The 20,717-nt window shown below is 45.5% G+C and overlaps 1 protein-coding gene across 1 annotated transcript in view; it reads right to left on the reverse strand.

Moving 5' to 3' along the window:
• ZNF704 (zinc finger protein 704) overlaps positions 1-20,717 on the reverse strand; it is a 215,859-nt gene that overhangs the window by 33,788 nt on the left and 161,354 nt on the right. The window contains exons 3-4 of the mRNA XM_029923635.1: positions 8,618-8,721; positions 3,830-4,077 (exon numbers count right to left, since the gene is read on the reverse strand). Of these exons, the coding sequence (XP_029779495.1) occupies positions 3,830-4,077; positions 8,618-8,721 (352 nt within the window). The remainder of the gene's footprint in view (positions 1-3,829; positions 4,078-8,617; positions 8,722-20,717) is intronic.

Genomic DNA, 20,717 nt, shown 5'->3' on the forward strand with positions numbered 1-20,717 from the left:
TTTTTTTTTTTTTTTATCATTTCCTTTGCATTGCAGAAGCTTTTTATCTTGATAAGGTCCCAATAGTTCATTTTTGTTGATTCCCTTGCCTTTGGGGATGTGTCGAGGAGGAAATTGCTGCGATTGAGGTCAAGGAGGCTGTTTCCTGCTTTCTCCTCTAGGGTTTTGATGGTTTCCTGTTTCACATTCAGGAAAACTCCATTTTGAGTTTATTTTTGTGAATGGTCTAAGAAAGTGGTCGAATTTCATTCTTCTACATGTTGCTGTCCAGTTCTCCCAACACCACCTGTTGATGAGGCTGTCTTTTTTCCATTCGATACTCTTTCCTGTTTTGTCAAAGATTAATTGGCCATACACTTGTGGGTCCAGTTCTGGGTTCTCTATTCTATTCCATTGGTCTATGTGTCTGTTTTTGTGCCAATACCATACTGTCTTGATGATGACAGCTTTGTAGTAGAGGCTAAAGTCTGGGATTGTGATGCCTCCCATTTTGGTTTTCTTCTTCAATATTACTTTGGCTATTCAGGGTTTTTTTTGTGGTTCCATATGAATTTTAAGATAGATTGAGGGGGGAACAGCATGTTGTAAACTGTAACTAAATATGCAAATACAGTTGTTATCAGCAAATGTTTCTCCAAAAGATAATGCCTTGTCGATGCAACATGTCTCATACTCTCTTCCTCTTTCCATAAGAGGGGCATGGATCACCATAAGAGGTGAGAGTGAGATGTCCATGGGTGGAGGAGGTGGGAGAAGAGTGGAGAGAGGTTCCATAAGCAGGAGAAGATCAGGACCACTGCTTCATAATCCCATCTAGAGAATATTCTTCCCCTTTGTTTAGAATCTAAAATGTCTGTTAAAATGATGCTACATTCCAGTACGTGGGGTTTTAGGGCTTGTATATCCTTTCTACTTATGGTCACATTTAATCTTCATGATTATCCTAATAGAAGTTTGATAATACCTGTTTGCCTGGTTTAAAGATGAAGAAGCTGATAACCAAAAGGGAGACAGGATTTTCCAAGTTCTCAGGGTGGCAAAGTTGGGTTTAGGATGTGGATCTTTTGATTTCTGTTCAGTGCTCCTACGTTTATCACTTACTGTGTTCTCTCTTTATAACATAGAATAGGGGCCTCCAAACATTTTAAACCATGAACCACAGTAAGAGATACAGTTTTGTACATTAGCCAGGTAAGTGTATAATTGACACAAAAACACCAAGAAACATTGCTTACCCTAATTGAGTACAATGCATCCTATTCTATCCTATTCATTAAAGAAGTGCTACTCGAGTAGCTCATTAAATTGACTCATAACCCACTAGTGGATTGAGACCTGCAGTTTGGAAAATACTGATCTAGAAGGTTCTCAGTCCCTACAGGACATCTAACCATCACAACTGCCCATGTTGTCTAATGGATTACACAAATTAACTTGTCGAAATCTTTAAAAGATTTAAAAAACTCTAAAATAACTGCATCACAGTTACTGTGTTTCTACCACATCGTGAGCACAGCATTTTCCACCCCTAGTCATTATTGCCTCTTTACGCATCAGTGCCCACCCACCCAACTTCCAACCTTACCGTCACTGGCTATGTCTTGATCTTAGGACACTGTGCATTGTGCCTGATGGACACGCAGCAAATACTGGTTCACTTAATAAAAAAATAGGGGCGCCTGGGTGGCTCAGTCGGTTAAGTGTCCGGCTTCGGCTCAAGTCATGATCTCATGGTTTGTGGGTTCGAGCCTCGTGTTGGGCTCTGTGCTGACAGTTAGCTCAGAGCCTGGAGCCTGCTTCGGATTCTGTACCTCCCTCTCTCTCTGACCCTTCCCTGCTCACACTGTCTCTCTCTGTCTCTCAAAAATAAATTAAAAACATTAAAAAAATTAAAAATGAATAAATAAAAAAATAAACAGCAACCATCCCACATTCTCATTACTGTCACTATTCAAAGTGACGTGAACTTAGAAAAAGGCAACGACTTGCTCTCTGTAAGATCCCTCATTTAAAACTTAGTGAGGACAACCTTCAGCCACCAGGGGGATACTACCTACTCTGGGGAAATCCAGATCTGAATATAGAGGGAAAAATCATAAAGAAAGAAGGAAGACCATGTTCTTGTTCATGCACTTATTCCAACCATCCAGCGCCCTGCAGAGCGGGTCTGTCTTCAGATGAAGCCACTTTGTAATGAGGTTTTTTTGCTCTTTTCCTTTGGTGACTTGACTGTCCCCTAATTTAGCCGAAGACGACAGACCTTCAGTACAAGTCTGACCAGTGCAATGTAACGTAATGCAAGAATGTGAGTTTTAGCTGGTGTGGCTCCATTAGAAAGGCTGGGCAGGCTTTCAGCAGCACACTTTACAAGGTGGGGTTTCCCTGGGCCGGGAGTCCTTGCCACAATGGTGAGACCTGCTTGGTGAGAGTCAGCCCTACACAGTCAGGCGACCCCAGAGACACAAGTCTGTGCAGCCTGAAGCAAGAGGACAAGACTTTGGGTCCACGTGGCTGTCTCGCCTGCAGGTTCCCCTGATACAAGTGCCAGCCTGTCTCCCTGACTAGTCAAGTGAAGGTGCAGTCCCTGGGTCCCAGTGGATGCTGAACCACTCCAGCCCCACCCCGCACCGAGGCGCCTGGGGTGTAAAACAGCAACTTTCCATGCCATGGTCGCTGAGAAGGACAGGAGACCACACAAATGCCCTGTGCTCTGGGTAGAGAGAGAGGCTGTGCAACCTCTACTGTTACACATGCTGAATGATGCTAAAAGGGACGCAGGGAGGGACAGTTGGACCAATGCCATCTCTTTGTTGTGCTCTTTGGAATGAATTGGGGAAAAAAAAACAGGTTGCACTGCAGTCCTCAGGGCTTTCCTTTGGATTTTTGTTTGTGAATAGTCATTGATAAGGAAGCTCCCAGTAACAAATTAAATACCAGCATATCAAATAACAGTTTCATATTTATACGGTGATTTAACAAAGGTTGAAGTGTTTTCTAGAGGTAGCAGTTGCATTGCTCTATTCTCTGAAATAGAAGTGCTTCTCAAAAATTGTGAGTAGACATAATCATTTCAACGTATGTGAATAAAATGAAAAGAGTTTGAGCTTTAGGTCCAGGCAGATCTGTGCTTGAATGGCAGCTCTGGCCCTTTCTAACCTGCCTGTCAGCGGCGAGTTGATGCATAACCTCCTGCTCATCAACCTCCTCGTATCAAAATAGGGGAAGAATACTAACCAGCAGGACTGCTGTGAGGATTAAATGAAAGTATAATCAATTAACTTAGTAAATCAGCTAATTAGGTTTCCCTTTTCACTTCTAATTTGGCAAATATATAACTTGTAGTATGTAAGTACATACATAGGTTTATATGTCAGCTTGCATGTATGTTTCAATGTGGGTTTATAAAATCAGCCACAAAGTATTCTTCCCAACAACCCGTCAGGGCTTACGGAAACAGAAAAGAGAAAAATATAGTATTAACTTTACTTTACAGACAAAGAAAATTAAGTCCCACGAAGAGAGTGAGTTAATCACCAAACCAAGCCTGAAGTGCAATTTGATGCCTGTTAATTCTTACATCACAGATGAGGTGGGGCGAGGGTACTTGAAAGAAACCTATCAACGACTTGGTCATTTTTGGTTTTAATCGTGACCCTTAAATTATTTTGAAACGTCAGAGAACGTCAGCGGGGAGCACCGGGTGTTTCTGTCGATCACAAGGGGCGTGGGAAGCACGAAGGCGGAACCATCAGGCCAGGCGCACACAGGCCCTTCCAAGGCGGCCGTTCGTGCAACTAAAACCCCAAAACGGTGTGGGCGACACACCAACCTTTCTTTTCCTGGGAATGGGCTCGTCAAAGAGCAGGTTGCTGGCCTCCGCCTCGTCGATGCCGTCGTCCGGCTGCGGCGGCGGCGGCGGCGCGGGGCTGCGGAACGGCTTGAAGCTGTCGGCCGACAGCGGCGGCGACGGCGTGGACGGGTTGGACTGGTCGCTGGGGGCGCTCCAGCTCCAGTAGCCGCTGCTGCTGCTGCTGGAAGGCACGCCTCCTCCCTCCTTCCAGGATCCGCTGAGGCCCTCTGTCCGTGCACACAAACACAGTGTCAGAGCCGCCCGGGCGAGCAGCGCTGTGCCCCGGGCGGGGAGGGGGAGGGGGAGGTTGGCGGTAACGGGGCGGGGGGGGGGGGGGGGGGGGGGGGGGGGGGGGGGGGGGGGGGGGGGGGGGGGGGGGGGGACGACCTTGATTTTATGCTAATGAAAGCGCTTGCAGCCCATTCCACACTTTGCAACGGCTGCGTATTAAACATTTACTCCGAACCTCCAGAAAACCCCCACCGCATCGTGTTATAGTTGATAAACATTTCGCTATTTTAATCACGTAACAGGTTTTTCTAACAGTTTTTCTCCTGTGTGTTTTGTTCAACACTAGCTTCTCAGGATGACGGTGGAAATTATATGAAAATGAGAAAAAAATAAGCTGTTCGTGTTCACTAAGTTTGGGGAGCTCTGTATTCATTGACTGCATTTCTAAGAAATCATTGGCGCTGGTCTCCTCCCAACCCCCATCCCCTATTTTAACCTTTTGAAAGGAAGTTCTCATAGGTCTGTGGTCCTTGGATTACATTTCTAGAAAAAGTTAGTCTAAAATTTAAGAACCTAAGAAAATAATTTCTGCATAGTTACCCAAAGCCATCTACCTTATTGTAACAGCTGCTTCTTAGAGCAAATGAGTGCCTTACATTTGGTGAATGTTTTCCGTCTCACAGAGCTCATTCACACAATCTCATGCATCCTCACATCTGTCTCTCAGAGTGAGGATTGTTATGCCTACTGTACAGATGGGGATCCTGAGGCACCAGGAAGTGAAGTGACTGGCCACATTTCTCCTGTGTAACTGCTGGGCCGGAGGCCCAAACCCCGGTCTACCAACTGGTCCTCTTTCTCCTTCATGCATGTGGGCCCCGTGCTGTGAGCAGCCTCCTTGGTCTCCAGCAAAACTGAGATCAGAGATTGATTGGTAATAATTACTGATAAGACTGGTGTTGAATTTTACCTTTCCACTTGTGGGGAAACATTATGAAATGTTTGCTAATGCAGAGCGATCTTTGCTCAGTTAGGCGGGGGCAGGGGGGGAGTCTTTTAATCATTGAAGATTTGCTTTACCTTTGAAGATGCCCAATCTTAATTAGCACTTGCATAAATTCTACCTTCTTTTTAAAGGATAATTTCTCCTTCATATTTATGTGCATTTTGAATATATTAAAACTATAGTCTAAGTACATGCAGGGAAAAGTCTCAAAATGCCTCATTAAAAAAATGCTGCTAACATCCGTGTAATTAGTAATGAAGACAAACAGCAGACTAACATTCATGGAAAACTTTCTTAACCTCCTTCACATAATTATAGATTTCTAGCATATTCCTCAACCATGTCAAACAAAAAGTTCACTTAAAGGACTGAAGTTTGAAGTTGAAATACCAGATGTAAGTTACCTATCTCATTAAAGCAAGGCTCTAACAGAATCCAGTGGTCATTTATGCAGGCTCATTCCTGGTCAGACTCAGCTAAACCAAATTAGCATCTCACCTCTGCAGTCTACACAGACTGATGCACTGACTGGACCTGAGTTGCCTATTGAAGATAAGAAACCTCTATTCAGGACAACACAACTTCAAGAGGGAACTAATGTAAGGCCTTAGTAATATAACCTGGTGTGACACACTTGCTTGGCAGGCTTCTGAGGCTTATAAATACACTGCAGCAAGCACTTGTAAAATAAAATAAGTTCATGGTGCTAGATGTGTAATCATGCTCCACGTGAGGAACTGAATTTATTTTGAGAACCAACTATGATTACAGTGTGGTTACTTTGCTTCACGTCAATGCCCAAAGTTAATTTGTTTACTTGTGAATGATCTTTCCTTGCGAAACACTTTTTAAACAGAGGGACAATGTGATATAGAAATAAATTTTTCAGAAAAAAAGTCAGAACTCATTCAGAATTTTTTTTTTTAAGAGAATAGTGTCTTCTTAAACAAGTATTTGCCAAAAATGCAGACACATGCTGCTGGACTCTTACTCTCTTTGCAAACCCACATCCTGGCAAAATGATCCTTCTCAGACACAGAAAAGGATCACCAAGGTTTTATAAAACTCACTGATATACAGTAATTCTGGATATAATCTTTGTTTCTAAAAAATTTGATAGTTCCTTCCTTATCATAAACTGCTCTCCCTTTTTAAGAATTTGCTTCCTGTTGTAGACTTAATGGGAGATAATAGACAATTTGGGATTCTTAGTAGAGTAGTAATTGCTTAAATCATAATTTAAAATCATAATTTAGAATTTTCTTTATAACTTTATAACTATGCTAACAAAAGTTTTCATTGAAGAAGTGAAGAGTTTATTTTGATTCTAACCTTTTAATACAAAGGAACATTAAAGATGTTCTCAATTAAAAAAGAATGCAGTGGTAAAAATGATGAATACATTAAAAATAATACTTTTTCTCCTCTGAGGATTCCATGGAATTCTGCAATTCTTTTCTTCCTGTGATTACTTTTGGGGGTGCCTTCAGTTTTGCTTTCACCGTAATCTTTCTTTAGTGGCTTTACCAAGATGAGAAAGGGAAGCCAGGACCCCTGTTTACCAATAAGCCGTGGTCAGATCACTCAGTAGGAATGGTCAGGCTTCTTTCAAGAGCACCTTGTACCCCAGCTGGATTGGAGTTAAGTTCTGGTGAGGACTCACTGGATGTTCAATATATTTATCTTAACACCTCCTCCTTAAAACCAAATGATGTGTGAACCGTAGCTCAATCCTGTAATTGACTAGGCTGGCTTTTAAGAGAAGGGTTTCCCTTGCTGGAGAGCTTTATTCAGTAGTCTCAGTGCCCTACATTTCAGTGACCTGCAGCTTGAACTGAAGTTCGATCTGGCTTCCGGCCAAGGGTCGTCCACTGGGAATGCTCTTGCCAAAACCACCAGTGACTTTCTACTTGATGCAAAATTTAGTCCTTCTCATGGCTGACCTCTTGCAGCATCAGAGTCTCTCCCTGAAACACACTTTTACCTTGGCTTGCCTGAAACCACACTCTCCCGGTTCTCCTCTACCTCTGTGGTAACCCGTCAGGCTCCCCTCAGGCTCTTTTCCCTCTGCTGGTCCCTCACATGCTGAAGGGCATCACCACCCCCGTGAGCATCCTCTCTTTACACTCTTTCTACACAATTCCTCGAGGTGATCTCATCTCTTCGTATGGCTTCACAGTTCCACACGGTAAGCCCGGGTCTCTCTCCTAGGCTGCACCCAAATCTCCACCAGACATGGACCCTTAAAAAATCCTCAGGTTCTGACTACTAAACATGTTTCAAACCAGCCTTAGCATCTTCTTCAGAAACCCCGCGTCTCGCCCAAACATTTACCCATACATCCATTTCTCTGCTCTGTTCTCTCTTGAGGAGTGGGCCTCTTCTGGAAGCACACTGGGTGCCTGAAAGTCACCTTATTGTCCTCCCCTTCCTCCTCTCTGTCCATCACCCAGTCCTGTTGACTTTACCTTCTTCACATTTCTAATCTCTGTCCTATTCATCCCGACTGTGACCACTAAGGCCCAGGACGCCCATATAGTTCTGTTTTTTGTTTTTGCCTGTAAATCCTATCATAACTTTCCAGTGCCTATCACTTCATAGCTATCCTATAGCCTCAGATTAATGTCCAAACTCCTAGCCAGGAATACATAGCTCCTCTTGATAGATCCTGGGTCAATCTTTCCAACTTCATTTCCCTCCTTATTTATCACACTGAATTACAGGTGTCAATATTATATCGTGACTAAGCAGATCTGGAATTGGAAAGATACAGAATAGAATTTCAGCTCTGATATTTGCAATCAGTTAATCCTCTTGTGCTTTATTTAGTTTACTCCTTTGTAAAATAGTGATAATAATGTCTCATAGAGTTGTTGTGAGAATTGCATGCTAAAAAGCAAGTTTAGTACTTGCTTGGCACATAGTAAGTGCTTAATAAATGCTAGCCAATAATATGATGGATACTTGTTTTTCCTCCCCAAAGAAACTGTAAAATATGAATGATTGAGTATGAACACTGTTTTCAATGATGTATTCAAACCATCTAGCATGGTACCTAGTAAATATATATTGAGTACGTGAATGGACTACATACTTCTGTTTGATTAATATTATTCCATTGGGACAAAACTTTTTCAAAATATTTAATATTCAGAGTTTTTTGATCCAACTACCTGTCCAACTGAACAGAAATAATGCTGGTGAAGATGACTTCATTGGACCATTCTCTATTTACCTAGGGAAAAAGAACATAGGCACTGAAAGATGTGTTCTGGACAGGTGATGGAGCTCAGTAAATGTGAGTTGAATGGATGGATGGATGGATGGAGGAATGAGCTGCCGTGAGGCCTCTGGGGAGATGAGGAGGCTGATAGTGGTGAGGTCTCCATTTCTTCTACATATATTTCACCTTGCTTTCTGCCAATGGATGGCAGTTAATTGTTTACTGTGTTTGATAGGAATGGGGGCCCTCACAGAGAGGCTCTGCTCCTGGTGTCAGGCCTTCCCTATGCCCCATCCCCCACGCTTACCATTTGGCCGCACGGGAGGGCTTCGAACCAAAGGGCTGGTGGACAAGCTGGTCAGGACCATTGCTGCTGTCACCTTGTCCATGTCCAGTTCCTCTGAAGATTTCCTGTCAAACAGGGTGGGGGAGGGACACTGTTACCTGTGCTTCTCTGTGCCTGCAATGGGCCGTGTACCCCACATGTATCAGGTACCACATGTTACTACACACATTTGTTCCTTTAACTTGTCCCCATGAAAATCCAAAGTTTTGTTAGCTTTACTTTACAGATCAGGAAGCTGAGGTCCAGAGGTTAGCAATCCAGTCAAAATCCTATAGCATGAGGAAGAGAAGGATTCATTCATTCATTGGATATTCATCTAACAAGTGTTTATTCAGAGTGTACTATAGGTTAGAACTTGTTCAAGGCACCGGTGATCCATGGTGAACAGCAGAAGAGGCTAGTGGGAAAAAACACAATTATCAGTAAACAAACAAAAGGGAACAGAAGAATTTCTGATAGTCACAAGTTCTACGAAGGGTATAAACAGGTTGACATGACTGTGATTGAGGGTGGTTGCACTCAAGGTGGTCAGGAAAGATTTCTCTGAGGAGAAGACATCTGAGGTGAAGTGTGAAGGGGGAGGGGTCAGTCCTAAGGAGGTAGGGAAATGTCCTCCTAGCAGAAGGGACAGCTGTGTAAAGGCGAAGTGGTGGGAATGAGCGCTGAATGTTTGAAGAACCACCTACTTGGGGTGAGAAGGGGAGAGGCATGCAGAGCTGGTCATGTGGAGTCTGCGGCCATGGGAGCTATTTCAATTTTATTCTACGTGGAATGGGAAGTCACTGGAAGGTGTCGAGCAGGCCTAGTGACACAATATGATTAAAAATAATTACCTGAGCTGCTATATGGAGAAAGGATTTTAGGGAAGGCGGACTAGAAGCAGGAGGCCAGTTAGATAATTGCTAGGAGACGAAACAAGACGAAATAGTGGCTTGGACTAGGGTGAGGCAGTGGCAGGTAATCCGGCAGAACTGGTCATGCACCGAGTGTGGGAAATGAGCGAAAGGGAGCAATCCAGGGTGGCTCCCGGGGATTTGGTTGGAACATTCACTACTAGAGCCATTTAACGAAATACGAGAGTGTGGAGGAGAAAGGCAATTAGAGGTATTTAAACTCCAGTGCTCTGCTTCCCTATACTCCTAGAAGACAGACAGGTCAGGGGAGTAGTTACCACGCTGGTAGAGAGAGAGGCCACTGGTAATCATTCACTGAGATGAAGAGGTTACTCTGGTTCATTAATTTTGGCCACTGAACCCCGAGTGAAGGTTCGTAAGTTAATGATCTCTGTGGACTGGAGTCAGCTTGTTGAAGCCGATTTCAATAAAGAAGTTAGTATCAAGAGGCCAGAACTTACATAGCACATTGACATCAGATAAATTGTACCACCTCCTGAGAGAGGAACATTTTCCATTTTCAAATTAGGGAACAGCTGAAGAAGTGCAACAGAGGGTTAATAAACCATACTGACAAATGACCGTCATGTTGACCAATAACGGCTTACATTCAAGCGGTGCCATATAATTTGTAAAAGCAATGAACTCTTAGAGATTGAGACTTTATAGGATCACTTCACAATACACTGGGAAAAGAGATTCCTAAATTGGAGAAAAATCAAAGCGTCCCCAAAGTTGGGGGCTGCTTTAGTAATTTCGCCACGAAGTCATAAAAATTATTACAATTTGGCCCTCAAATGTTCACGATGACACTAAATTACTAAACAAAGCCTACTCTTTCAATCCTAGGTGCCAAAAGATGAGAATTTTTCAAATTTCCTTCTATAGTTCTTCTCAAAGCACCTTACCCTCTTTCTTGGCAAATTGTTCTATCAAAAGACAAAGTGCTTTTTTTCAGAGAATGGCAATTAAATGCTTCTAGAAAGCAAGCTTGAGAGGACACAGTAAAATTCACTCTGCAGGAGTTTTCAAGACAATCTCATACACTTAGGGGAAAAAAACCCCCTCATTCATTTGGCACATAATTAAAAGATTTACAATATCCATAATTGACACGAGCCTCATCCTTGGGAGTAGAGGTGATGCTGATGTCTTACAGAAACAAAGCTTCCTGAAACAGCACCGGAGAAAGAACTCAAAGTGCCTTAAGGTAATTTTGAGTGTTTTGTTGGCTCCATCTCCCTATGTAGTCACAGGGGGAAGGAGTAATTGGAGGCCTTGAAGGAGAAAGGTTTGCTCCACAACCTGCTCTCAGACCTCTGCCTGTCTGCCCGCCCCAGAGCCCAACTGTCAGGCTCACTCCATGCCAGGGCGGGCGGGGGACACACACGAGTAGCCTGTCTGTCCTCTCTTTCAAGACTGTATTACTGGACTTCTCTCTCCAACCGTCAGTCTTCTCTTTCTCTTGGTAACAAAGGGCTCGAGAACCAGGATAAGCGGTATGAGCCCGGCACAGGGAAATGGCAGGACTACAGGGAGAAGTCTCCTGCCCTCTAGGGCTTGATACACAGTCACGCCTTTCCTCCCACTTACATCTTGGTTTCAGGAATCTTTATTTTTCCTTCCTCAATCTGCTTTGTATCTTTTTGGATTTTATTTTCACATCTAAGGTGAACATTTGATTTTAGAGGTCGGACTGGTAATTAACTCAAAAGCTAATCTGTGTATTTTTTAAATATGAAGATCAACAGAGAACGTATCATTATAAAATATGCATTTGTTTTGCGTCACCGAAGTCTACTACTCCATTTTGAAACAATTATTGAGTGTCATAAACTGGATTTCTGATGAAGAGTGAAAAGAGTGATAAACATTAGCATGACCAGAGCGTTTTTGTATTTGGATTTCCTCTGAGTTTCCCACTGGCATTGGAGGTCACTAACAACAAGAATAACAAAAAAATCCAAAGAATACGTTGTTACTGATTCAATTAACCTGTATCTCTCAAGGGGTATTTTATCAGCTACATGAAATGTTACCAGATGATATGGTCTTGAGCTGAGTTGTGTTTTTGTTTTTATCTTTGTTTAATTTCTTTTGGTTCAGTACTATCTAATTACTGATTAATTGGCGCTGCAAATTCAAATCCTTATAATTAAACAGGAAGAGATGATATACAAAGTAGAATTTGTTACACTTTGAGGAAATCGCTGGAAAGGCCTTCTGGTAGGTTTAGAGTTGTGGGGTGGGGGGAGGAAACTCACTAGAGGTGATGTGAAATATTCTTTCCTAATTTGAAATTGAACTACTGTTGAAAACCTTATCAACCCCAGGTTTGCAAAAGGCTGAGGTCTTTTTCAGTTAATCCTTCCTCTCAGATTTAGGTGAACATTATGGAACTTAATAAAATTTAGAATTATTTTAAAACGATGGTAATATTTGTTGGCATTCTATATGGCATTTGTCCCTCATGTTGACCTGGCTTGGGTGGATGACTATGATTTCAAGATGACAGGACCTCATTTCAGGCAGGAAAGCAGGCAAGTCTTTGGCAGTCTGCTTAGGAGTCCTATTTGAAGGATGTGGTGGGTGCTGAGAGAGGACAGAGGCCGGGCCCACTCAGGGGGCCTGTGTGCCAGGCTAAGTGGTTCATCATATTCTTTCAAGTAGAGAGAAGCCATTGGACATTCATCAACCTGGGAAAGAGACAGATGATCAATCTGTATTTTAGAAATGAATCACAATCGAAAATATTTGGAAAGGGAAGAAACTAAAGAAAGGCTGTTTAGCTCTTTGTAGTTAAATCTTACCTCAAACCCAAAGTGTCAGACTAAGGGACAACTATTCCTCTATGAAAAGAGGCATTTAGTCTAGGAGGACAGCACTCCTTTGGTATCTGGTAAGGCTGTGTCCTGGACCTCTCTGGGGCAGGTGGTAACAAGTAATGCAAGAGTGCAGGCTCTGGAATTAGTTAGATCAGGTGGCTTCAAGTCTACTCTGCCATTACTAGCTGTGTGACCTTGGGTGAGTCACTTGATATCTCTGAATCTCTTGTTTATTCATCTGTAAAAGGAGGATTAAAGGAGATCTGTTGAGAAGATTCAGTGAGAAAACACACGAGCACCAGCACAGTCTCACCCACTGTCAGAGTTCCATAGATGTGAGCTATTATGAACCTCCAAATTCATGAATCTATCCATAGCATATCTCACCCGTGAAAGAGGAAAGTATTAGATGACTTCACACTCTATTCTTATGAGGCACCAGCACTAGCAGTTGTTGCTTTGGTGGTGGTGGGGGTGTTATTATTTTTCATGGTTAACAGAACTGTTTTAAATTCTTAGGAATTACTCTGTAAGACGTGGCAACTGGCGCATGGAGGAGCAGCTGCTGGTCCCTCACTGGAGCCTCACAGGACCTTGGCAATGACATGGCTCATGACATCATGGCTCTTGAGGGTTGTTCACAAATAGCCAAAGCCTGGAAGGCGGTTTGGATTTTATGTGTAAGGGTTTCTGCCTTCAGTCCTCCGTCTTGGGTACTAGCCATGAACTAGGGGCTCTTCTGGAAACCAGAAACACAGTCTAAAGGAGTATCAGGTAGAATGTGTGCCTTCCTGGGCTCTAGCCTGTTGAAAATCCAGTCCTTAATCAAACACATAACAAACAAACATTAACCTACAGCTGTGACAGATGCAGGAAGCAGTGGTATGCATTTGATGAGGGTCTATCTAAGCACTGGCTAAGGGGAGCCTCTCTGGGCTGAGGCGAGAGCTTCCGGCTGAGGGGGACAGGAAGTGAGCCCTCAGGCCGCCTCAGTGAGCTCTGGGCTGTGCACGGCAAAAGCATGGGCAAGACTGCCTTCAAAAGGAACAGAAAAAGGCTGAGCACAGTGAGTGTCCTGTGGAGAGGGGACAGTCCGGGTAAGGCCTTCCAAGTCCTGGAAAGGATTTAATCCTCATCTTAAAGGCCGGGGGAAGCACTCAAGTGTTTCAAGCAGGGCGGGGCTGGAGAGGTCACAGAGGTTGGGGCGATGCTATCAGATTTGCTTTTCAACAAGCTCACTCTGGCTGTCGTGTGGAAAATGAGTTTCTTAGTTTGACAACCAATCTTTTATCTGAGGACCCGACTGCCTGGTGGCTGTGGTAGCAGGTTGCAGAATGACATCATCTGCGACATGAAGAGGCAATCAGGGGCATGGGCAGCGTCAGCCGACCCCGCCCCAGGCCCTGGGTCTTGAGCTGGTCGGGCCCTGGGCACTCGGCCGCGACCTGTGCTGACAAGGCCACCTATTGTTTATATTGCAAGAAGCCTTTTTAGTTCTTTTGAGTCACTTTGTGCCTGAATGCCATCTGCTTCCAGGGTGCATGCAAACACCGTCTCCCCTGGCTAACCCACCAGCTAAACAGAGAAACGTTTTACACCCCGGAGAGCCATAAAAGACATTTATCTGCAATTAAAGCACTGTAGTAACAAACGGAAATAAAAATGAATAATACATTCCTTAGATTAGCACTAATCCAGTTCCTCAGCAACTACAGAAATCTGCTGTCTAGACCAAGTTTGATTACTTTTAAAATGTGTGATAATCCTAAAACAAGGAATGAAGTCTCAAAATGAAATCTCTTCTACAGGAAAGCCCACGGTAACCAGCTCCAATCTTGGAATCCTGGGAAGCTTTTTACTAAGGGTTTGGAAAACTGGATTCGGTTAACTTTTAAATGTGATTAAGCGCAAAACTTCATTTCTTTCTAAAGGTATTTTGTAGCAAGAGCAGGAGTCTAGTCAATGTTAACTCTTCCAGTTTAATTTTGGCCGTTGTTTCTTTTAAGACTACAGGGAAGACTAAGGAGGCTGCCTCTTGCAATAATGTGTCCTGTGGGCCTGATCAAACAAGATAGGATATTAGAGCGAACACATCGTAATACACAGGCAGTACAGACTCGTACTTCTGGAGCTACCTGTGGTGAGGGTCATTTTATTTATCTTTATTTAAATCCAAGTTAGTTAACATATAGTGTAAAAATGATTTCAGGAGTAGAATTTAGCGATTCATCACTTAACATATAACACCCAGTCCTCAACCCTATTTAATGCCCATCACCCACTTAGCCCATCCCGCCACCCAATACCCCTCCAGCAACCCTCAGTTTTTTCTCTGTATTTAAGTGTCTCTTATGGTTTGCCTCCCTCTCTTTTTCTATCTTATTTTTGCTTCCCTTCCCTTACGTTCATGTTTTGTTTCTTAAATTCCACATGTGAGTGAAATCACAAGATAGTTGTCTTTCTCTGACTTATTTCACTTAGCATAATACACTTTAGTTCCATGGCAAATGGCAAGATTTCATTTGTTTTGATCACTGAGTAATATTCCACTGTATTATATCATCAGTTGATGGACATTTAGGCTCCTTCCATAATTTGGCTATTGTTGTTAGTGCTGCTATAAACATTGAGGTGCATGTGCCCCTTCGAATCAGCATTTTTGTATCCTCTGGATAAATACCTAGTAGTGCCATCGCTGGGTCACAGGGTAGCTCTAGTTTTAATTTTTTGAGGAACCTCCATACTGTTTTCCAGAGTGGCTGCACTGGTTTGCACTCCCACCAGCAGTGCAAAAGGGATCCCCTTTCAATGAAGGATTGTTTTAAAGAAATCTCTCATCTGTCATGGATTGATACTTCTGTAAAATACAAGAAAAACTGGCCCCCGGCAATAGTGGCTCTGTCTTGTTGCTATGGGGGCCTCTAAACTGTTGCTTCTCCTCAATCCCTGCACCTCGCTCACGGTAGACCCGGAACGTTGAAGACCATTACTAGCCCATGTTGAGTAGCGTGGAACCAGGCAACTGCTGTGACGTCCAATTCATTTTGCCGAAAAAAAGGATATTCAGCCCTGTTTCTTTCTCTCCCCCACCTGCTGCTCTTTCCTCTTGGACCCTCCCACCGTGACTTCTCTCCTGACCCTGGTCGCTCTGCTCACTGCACTCCGTATTCCATTATGAAGAGCCCCTCCTGTACCCGCTCCCCTTTTAATGTGCCTGGGCCTTCCTCTCGGGTCACTCCTTTTTTCCATTAGAGTTACTCATCCTGCCCCCCCAACTGTTAGCCTTCAGCCTGCTCCCCTAGACCATCCCTCTTTCCTTGAATGCAGAAACCCTGTCCCTTGTGGCTCAGATGTGCAGCTATCTTGTTCTCTGCCTCTCTTCCTGATTGAGCATCAACCAGCCCTTCCATTAGCACCTCTTTTCCCTAAAAGTCACCAAATATTGTGGCATCTAAGTTACAGGCATTATTTTTGCCTCATCTGGAATTATGATCCTAGGAAAGTAGGGAAAGCATCCCATATCCTAACTTTGTAGTTTCTGTTCCCTTTGCCCCAACAACATAGAGCAGAGTGCTGAACTTGACAGGAAGGATGTCACAGTCAGATGGAGGGGGGTTTAATCCCAGCAACTGCATTTACCAGCGGAGTGGTTTTAGGCAAATCATGTGGCTTTGTATGGTTCATATTCCCTGTTTATAAAATAGGAATGATAACAGTAACACCCTCAACGTCATGGAGTTTTGGAAGAATTAAATAGTATATGTTAAATATCTGGCATATACTAAACAACGAGAAGTAACTGTTTTCATCACTCTTTAACCAAACTCTTATTTCAGGGAACTGCTCTCAGATTAAAACCCCAAATTTTATCCGCTGAAGTATTTATAGGTGAAATAACATGAAAATTAGGACTCTAATATACTATAGCCTCCCGCTCCCTCACCCCCAAAACTATGAGTTGGGGGGACAATTAGATGAAATAACATTGGTAAAATGCTGACAGCTGTCAAAGCAGGGTGATGGGCGCTGAGGGACTCATTCCTTCTCACACGTCGGTGCTTATCTGAAGCGTTCACAACACAAATAAAAACAAGAACACAAATCTCATTTTGGCCATCGCCTGTTATTGCTCTACCCCAGCCTCACACTGCTTTCCTTCTAGCTCACGCCATCTCACTGCACCTGCATGTCTGTCCCCCAGAGACAGCCAGTCTCTGGCTTCTTCCGCTTCCTCCCAGGTCACCTACTTCCTCCCTACAGCTTGGGTTCACCGATTGACCACCTGGACACAACTCTCACTAGCAGCCTTGAATCCCTGGCCTTTTAGCCTTTAGCTCAGAACAACCAAACCCAGGCTGGATCCTCTCTGGCCGTTCCTCCCTCCTCCGCCTCAGGGCAGCCATGTGTTGATGGAAAACACCACGGATTGCTGATGGACCCATCCTCTGCTCAGACTCTACCTGTGCCTCCCTCCCGAAGACCTTTCACTGTCCTTGGCCACCACACTCTCCCATTCACACTCGGAATTATCCTAGGTCTTCACCTCTCTCCCCAGGGTTCAACTCCCACAAACCCAAACAGGTACTCTTACCTCCTTCCTACATTATAGAGAAAATTGAGGCATGACCTTTCTTACACTCCACCTTTTCACCTCCTTTCTTCAATCTCACAGGTACTAGGTGGAAATGTTGCTTTTCCTCTTTGAAGCCAGGCCTCTGCCTGTGCTGTCTGCACCTGCTGCAACACCTCGCTCCTCCCTTGTGTTCATGACCTTGCTCCTCCCTGGTGTTCACGACCTTGCTCCTCCCTGGTGTTCACGACCTTGCTCCTCCCTTACGTTCACACAGCTTTTCTCACCACCTGCTGACATGCCTGAGCCATTTTCCCACCTGGGCACAGGGACGTGGAGCAGGAGTGCACAGCGTGGTAGAAGAGAACTGAGGAGGGCAGTTAGAGGGTCAGAGGGTCCAAGAGAGGAGAGGATCTCAAGAGGGGGATCAAATGTGGGAGACCCGCCAACCCAGATCAGGACTGACAGGGTCCCTGGAATTAGCAGCCTGGAAGTAGGCAGACACTTCGGCAGGAGTGGAAGAGGCCTGGCAGTGGGTTGTGGAATGAATGGGTAAGAGATTGTGACTCTAAATGACTCTTTAAAGAAACCTGGCCACAAAGCAAAGAAGAGTATGGTTCCTTGGGGGAGTTAGGAAAGTGTTCACTTCAGAAGAATGGAACTCTAGCGCACTGAAACGCTGGCAGGAGCATTGGAGAGGCTGTAGATGCAGGCGAGAAGGGATTATGAAGGGACAAGGTCATCACCGAGGCTGCAGAGTGGGGTCCTGGGCTGGATGGCACTGGCTTTAGAGTTAGAAGTGGAGTGAGGAGAACAAACACGGCCTGGGTGCAGGCACGTTTGTAGGTGTGGGGCCTGGGAAGTGGATGCTGTTTCTTCTTGGAGGTCTCTGCTCCGATTCCCTCCTCAGAAGCAAACATGTGTCCGCTGTTTGTAGGTGTGGGGCCTGGGAAGTGGGAGAGGGGACTCTGGCGTGCAGAAGGTTTCAAACAAGGCTGACTAGGACGCTGGAAGTCTGGCAGCTCCACGGAGTTTGGAAACTTTGATTCTGTCATGTGACCCGTCAGGGTTCTGAGGACCAAGCCTGCAGCCTGGAGCAGGAATGTGGGGCCTGCTGCGGCACCGAGACCCTCCTTGGGGTTTCCTGGGTGGCTTCAATGAATACGAGCACAGGCAAAGTGGAGAGTGGTGGTAAAACTGTGTAGGGGAGATGGCCATGGGCTCGTGGCTGGATTAGGATGTGTGGAGGCTGGAGAAGGCTGGAGGGGGCTGAAATATGGGGGAGCAAATGGAGAGAATCCAGAGATCCTAATGAGCTGAACAAAAGAGGTGTGGTGGAAGCAGAAGGGACGAAGGGCTGTAAGAACAGTTATGAGTAGGAGAGGGGTGCTGGAGATGGGGGTGTCATACAGAGAGGAATTCTGGGAAATGGCAGGGCCTGGTGTATGGCCACAGAAGTGGGGGTGGAGCCAGAGTAAGGGTGAACGTCACTGGATCATGAATAGTGAGACTGCATATGAGATGGGCACTGAGGTCATCCAGGACGATAGCAGGACTGAGGGGAGGCAAGCTGCAACCAGGTAGCTCAAGCCTCCAGTTGAGAGGGAGTAATGACCCAGGGGCACCTGGGTGGCTTGGTGTGTTAAGTGTACAACTCCTGATTTCGGATCAGATCAGTATCTCAAGGTTCATGGGTTCGAGCCCCATGTCAGGCTCTGCTCTGTCAGCCAGGAGCCTGCTTGGGATTCTCTCTCTCCCTCTCTCTCTGCTCCTCCCCTGCTAGCATGCATGCTCTCTCAAAATAAACACTTAAAAATTTTAGAAAGAAAGGGTAAATGATCAAGATGGCAGGACTGCCAGTCAGGGACAGAGGTGGGCGATGTCTCACAGCAGTGAGGAGAGGGGGATAGCTTGTTGACGGTCATGGGGGCGTGCAGACATTCTTGGGGGATTCTCCACTGCCTTCAGGACAAGACTCAGTGCTGGTGTGGGAAGCACGTGGCCCTCTCGAGCTGGGCCTCTCCACCTCTCCCGCCTCCGCCCCCCACAGGGGCTTGCAGAGCAGCTGCGCACTCGTGGCGGTTCTCCATAATTCTGCTCCTAGCGCTGCCTCTGCACAAGCTGCGGCCTCTGCTGGGACCAGGCTTCCTCCCCTTCGCACCCGGCCCATTTCACTCACCCTTCCACGGTCAGCTCGGGGCCACTCTGGGCGGTGCCAGGTGCCTCCCCTCCTGCCCTGCATCCCCGGACCGCTGTGCTCTCAGCTCCTCCCTCCTGGATCAGGACTCCGTCTGGCTTCTATTTCCAACATCTCCTACAAAACCTTGCCTACGGTACATTCTTAGTAAAGGTTTTTTGGACAAATTGGCACTTGGTAATGGTGGTTCCCAGGTGCTGAGGGACGGCAGGGGGGAGGAGCGTAAAAACTTCTGCCGTTGTTCTCTGTGCTCTCTCTTTCTCTCTCTCTCTTCTTACTAGAGCTGGTAATTTATTCAGTTCTTCTGGTGGCAAAGGAGTCCTCAACAATGCAGCTATTAAATAAATCATTTATATAAAAATTTTTTACTGGGCCTAAAAGATGTTGGCCTATCTGTGCGAAACTGATTTCGTTCCAGCGTCTGAGATAATTCTTCTGTATTCACAGAGCCTCACAGACCTACCGGTGAACTCTGGAACGGCAGCAATAACATTATTAAATAATAAGTTCCAAATCCCCTGAAAACAATTCTGTGTGATTAGCTGGACTTCTCGATGTGAGCAGGCTGCAAAGTGTAGTTCAGGGAAGCATCGGGAACGTCCCTAGATGGCCTCGTGCTTTGTAGCTTTGGCGCTTTGATTGCAGCTAACTCGCTCTCTCTTGAGTCAGGAGGCCAGTCTTAAATCCATGAGGTTCTCTCTGAACACAAAGCCCTGTGTGCACATGGGGTGCCCGTCTCGGTCTGCCATTGAGGCACCAGGTAGTGAGGCCAGAAGGAACACATCGAGTTCCCTCCTGTGATAACGTGTGATTGTGTGTGTGTCTCCATACATGTGTTATGTGGGTTGATGTCCTGTGCAGGTCTGTGTGTCTCTCTGAGCATCTGTGTCAGTGCACATACCTAAGTGAATATATATGTGTGTTGTGTGTATCTGTGTGTGAATGTCTCTGTGTGGATCTATGTGTCTATCTGTGTTGGTGTCCTGTGTGTGTCCATGTGTGCTCAGCTGAGTGTCTGGGTCTGTGTGTGAGCATCACCACGTGGAGCTGGGCTCTGAACAGGTGCACTCTCTATGTGAAGGGGGGTGAAAGGAGGTGGGGGTGGCTGTGCCCTCAGGCCCTATATCCTGTCCTTCGGCAGCGAGCCTCTTTTTCCCCAGCCCGTTGGGATCGCAAAAATCCTTGTTCACGTCCTTGTGTTGCACTAAACATCTGCTGCTACTCAGCAATGGCCAAAGCCAAGTTGTCAGACTCTCTGTAAAGAGCTTATGGATGCTTCAGGAAGCATTTGGCTGTCCGGCCAGTCTGGAGTCCTGGGGAGCACTTCATCAGGAAGGGCCTCTGTGTGTGCAGGGCCTCTGTGTGTGCAGGGCCTCCATGTGTGCAGGCTCTCCACGTGTGCAGGGCCTCTGTGTGTGCAGGGCCTCTGTGTGTGCAGGGTCTCCATGTGTGCAGGGCCTCCAGGTGTGCAGGGCTTCTGTGTGTGCAGGGTCTCCGTGTGTGCAGGGCCTCCAGGTGTGCAGGGCCTCCAGGTGTGCAGGGCCTCCGTGTGTGCAGGGCCTCCAGGTGTGCAGGG

The sequence above is a fragment of the Suricata suricatta genome, chromosome 15, assembly GCF_006229205.1.
Source record: "Suricata suricatta isolate VVHF042 chromosome 15, meerkat_22Aug2017_6uvM2_HiC, whole genome shotgun sequence".
Taxonomy (NCBI): Eukaryota; Metazoa; Chordata; class Mammalia; order Carnivora; family Herpestidae; genus Suricata; species Suricata suricatta.